This window comes from Sinocyclocheilus anshuiensis, unplaced genomic scaffold (genome assembly GCF_001515605.1).
Source record: "Sinocyclocheilus anshuiensis isolate Anshui unplaced genomic scaffold, SAMN03320099.WGS_v1.1 scaffold832, whole genome shotgun sequence".
NCBI lineage: Eukaryota > Metazoa > Chordata > Actinopteri > Cypriniformes > Cyprinidae > Sinocyclocheilus > Sinocyclocheilus anshuiensis.
In genome coordinates, this window is record NW_015549602.1 from 41201 (window position 1) to 45488 (window position 4288).

The window sequence follows — 4288 nt, forward strand, 5'->3', positions numbered from 1 at the left end:
TTCATACAGTGGACTACCAGTAAAATTGATACAAATTTGGGACCAAAAATTATTCAGACAGAGTCTGGGGAAAAAACATTGAAGTTGAGGTTTGCATGAAGCTGGGTGACAGCATGCTCGGGAGACTACAGGCTGTCATTGAGGCTAAGGGTTGCCTGACTAAGTATTGATAGTTGTGTAAATACTGTCATACTAACAGCTGTCTAATTTTTGGTTGATTGTAATCTATTACATACATTTCTATCAAAGTTATCTAACATTATCAAGCTGAATTTGTTCAGACACAGTTTAACTCTGAGTTCTTGTCATATTTTATTACCATTTTCTAAACTATAGCGAATAAACTGTGATAATGTGAGAAATGTTGAAGGTGTCTGAATAAATTTTGGTTTGACTATCTATTTGATAAATTAAGTTAACCAACTAACATTATACATACTCTTTTGGTTTCTGTACCCAATATTTAAAAAATGTACAAATGCAATAAAAATATTGGTATCGGCACTCGGTATCGGCAAGTACCAAAAATAAAAGTATCGGTATCGGGCGAGTACTGGAAAAAGTGGTATCGGTGCATCCCTACCCAGTATACTCAATATAGCAAAATTTCTATTGATAGACATATTGTTGCCACAATAAATATTGTCACATAAGTCTCAGGTCTTGAAGAAATACTTGCCCATGACTTCAGAATGACTTACCCATGTTGTTGAGGGAACTGCCACTGGAAGGGGAAATCTGTAGAAGACGTGGGTCGATAAATGGGGTAAAAGAGGAAGAAGACTTGTGTTTTTGAAGTGTGTTGCTGGCAGACTGTGTCTGAAATAGGACAAAAAATAAGACAAGAAACAGGGTAGAACAATTTAAGGTGATGCGTTTGAGCTTCTCAATTAACACGTTGAAACTGGCTACTCACAAAATAAGCTAAAATCTAGTCTCTAAATTATTTTCTTAAAGTCCCTAATATGTAAACTTAACATGAAATGTAATGTAACTGATGTAATTTATGTCAATTCAAAACCAAACAAGATACACTGGGGTAGCTAAATGGGAAGTACAGATGGCATAAAAGTTAGAAGGTTAAAGATGAAATAAAGTAAAAGCAAATGACAACAGTTCAGAACGTAAAGAGTGTGGGAAATATTCAGACCCACGAGCATTTGTTTGTTGTTCTTGTCCTTAAAACATTAAATAAGATTTTTAGATCAAACCAGATCTAGACTTATGAGAAAATAACATTTTACATACTACAGTATATAATGTTATAAAATACCTCTGTGGGCATTTGAGGTACTGCAGGGCTTAAATTCTATGGAATGGTGACGTACGGGAAACGTCACCTCATATTACTAAGAGTTTCCAAAAACTCTTTCAGAGAATGCTTTCAGTTCAAGGTCAGCCCTTATCTCCTTTCTGGAATTCCTTTGTGAGTTAAATTAGATAAATAGGGGGTTTGGGGGTGGGGGCTGAAAGTTTGAACTTGTTACAACTTGTTTTATGATGTTTTTAGCACATTAATAGCATGGTTCTAGCATGTGTTAGCATTGCTGCTAGCATGCATGTTTCTAACACCTTTTAAAGGGGTCATGAATTGAACATACAAGTGGTCATTGTACTATAAAAACATCCCGCAAGTTTCAAAACTCAAAACTTTCTTGCTAGTCCAAAAACAACTTATATTGAAGCCAAGCTACCAAAACGACTCATTTTACAATTTGTCACATTATGATTTCATAGATGAAAGACCACCTCTGCAGAAGAAGATCAATGCCTACTTATACATCACTACCTCTTTTTGCACATGTAGTAGGTAAATAACGAGAGAGGCAAACACAGGTTTACTCAGCAACCAAATGATAAAGATGGCTCAGAGGATAACAAGATGCTGTGCAGTCTTTGGACTGCCTTCCAATGTGCCTATGAAGAGTTGTAATGTCCCAAATATTTTATTTATTGTTTTTGGTGCCCAGTTATTGTAATGTTATGTTTCAGTTGTGTGTTATAGGCTAATGGCTATGCCTATAACTGAAATTAGCAACTGTTAGCCAATCACAGCAGTAGGCGTTTACTTACAAATCTATAATGCGTCATGCCTATCCAAACAGTGTGTTCTGACAAGGGGGGTCAAAACAGGACAGAAAATAGCCACACACAGCTTGACACACATGCTCAGGGCAAGTTCTGCAATCCTACTGTATGTGTACAGTATGTACATTGATCACTGCTGTCCAGCTTGTTTGGGGCCAAATTTATTTTTTATTTTTGACACGTTTGTATTTTTGAAATATATAAAACAATTTATTTTATTTGGATGAATGTCTGTTTTTTATCAGATTTACCAATTGTTATAACATCTCTAGTACTTTCCTTAGTTTCAGGTAGCCAAAGCTAAGTTTAAGCTTCTGGTTGCAAAGCAGTTGGAGAGTTTTTGACTGTATCAATAATAATTTAGCGCGAATTTGGCTATATTCCCCAACATCAGCTCTCACTATCTTTGATCACAGGCAAGTGATTTCATCCAATTAAGGGGTTACCTACAGCATTTATCGAATCTTGCTCTTCCAACTTACACCAAAGTCCCTTTCATGGAAAGTCTGTTCACTCAGTGGCCATATTTGCAACGCCTCCAGGCAGCTCATCCAAGAGTCTAAATGAATGGGGGAATCCTGAAATCTCAAAAACTGCCCTATGAACTCACAAATAAATTACATATTTCAAATCAGCAACAAAATCTGAAATTAACTGCACCATGAATGTTGTTTCTTATGCTCAAATAGCGTTAAAAAAAGCTTATTTTTCAGGCTAGACCGGCCAATGTGCATGCGCTTACGCATTGGCTGGTCTAGCCTCAGGTTTCTATTGGAACCGGAGCTTCTAACGGCCGCTGCAGTGACGCAATGACTTTACCAGTCAGCGACTGGCTCTTTCATTTAGAAGAAGGGACTATTCTGCGGCCGCCATATTGCGCGTTGCAGTTTCTCCCATTCATAAGTATAGGAATGAACTGTCTTTGAATTTCTATTTTTCTATTCATTGCTTACACTCCTTGTGTGTGTGCCATAGATATGCATGGTGTGCACATCCATATTGCCTAGTAAAGAATGTGCTTGCAGTGGGATCACGTAATTTACGTGGAAACATTCTAATTTCTGATTGGCTGGTAGGTGGCATTTAACTTTGTATAACTCAAGCCGCTATGAACTCTGCAGAAAACTTCCCTCCGTATGTCTTAGCCTTGTCCATTAATTGTATATAGTGGGACAAGTTATCCCTTACTTCTCAGCGTGAGAAATACAAGGTGTGGTGTGTCAGCATGTGAACTGGTTGAAATGCGTGTGTCTCATGGTGAATGCGTGAGACCTGAAAGAGTGGACAAATGGTCTGTGTGGCACGGTTCAAATTAGTAGCGCTGTTTCATTCCGCTTTTGGTGCATAAACATTATATCAAACATTTATCAAACTCCTGTTATAGTTTTATCGAGGAAAATTATATCGCGATCGTTTTATTGCTCAGCCAGACATCAGACTCTTTAGCAAACCGACTATTTTTCCACTTTAGACAACTGATCTTGTCAACATTCACAGATTCTCTCAGATTACAAATTAGACTTACGAGTTGACATGCACAGATAAAATGTCTGTTGGGCACCATCTGCTGTATGAAAAGCTGATATTCATTTTGCGCTTGCTATGAATTGACCAATGGCTTGTGATTTCTTGCATTTGATGGGAAGAGGCCTTTATGTGCTACTATGGCCTCAAAAAAAGTATGCTTTTGTTAGAAGCACTCAGAATAGTAGAGCCCACATGAAGACAGCAGCAGAATTCAGTGCCGAGGGCAGGGGACATACCTCACTGACTATCAGCATGTCCATGGGAATCTGGGGGGACATAGATGGGCTGCCATGACTGGATGAGGGGGAGGATGAAGGGGATTGATGGCTCTGCTGGATGAGGTCAGGCAGCAGGTGAATGCAGCCTGCATAGCAGTTTCTCTCCTGGTGACTTTGACTGTGTGAAGGGCTCAAACCTGGACCCAGACTGGGCCCAGGAATGGGACGCAAATGCTTTCTCTCAGCTATGCTCTGGAACCAAGAACAGGGACAGTTCAGTATGAACTCAGCTAAAAAGAGAACGAGGGTCTGAGGGAAGGAATGCTGCATTCTGCAGAAGTTATCAGATTAAACACTGTATTTGACTCGTTTGTCTTGTCTTGCCCTGCTCTAAAAAAAAAATAGTACACCTTTTTTTTTTTTTTTTTGAAAAACAAAAACCCAAAAAAAAAAAT

At 38.5% G+C, this 4288-nt stretch overlaps 1 protein-coding gene across 4 annotated transcripts in view; it reads right to left on the bottom strand.

The window, feature by feature from the left end:
* Positions 1–4288, bottom strand: part of LOC107658686 (mitogen-activated protein kinase kinase kinase kinase 4-like) — a 128622-nt gene that overhangs the window by 22575 nt on the left and 101759 nt on the right. For 3 of the 4 annotated variants that reach the window (XM_016447337.1, XM_016447335.1, XM_016447334.1), the window contains 2 exons: positions 3852–4085; positions 702–819 (listed from right to left, as the gene is read on the bottom strand). In XM_016447337.1, the coding sequence (XP_016302823.1) occupies positions 702–819; positions 3852–4085 (352 nt within the window). The remainder of the gene's footprint in view (positions 1–701; positions 820–3851; positions 4086–4288) is intronic. The other variant, XM_016447336.1, reaches the window with a different exon arrangement.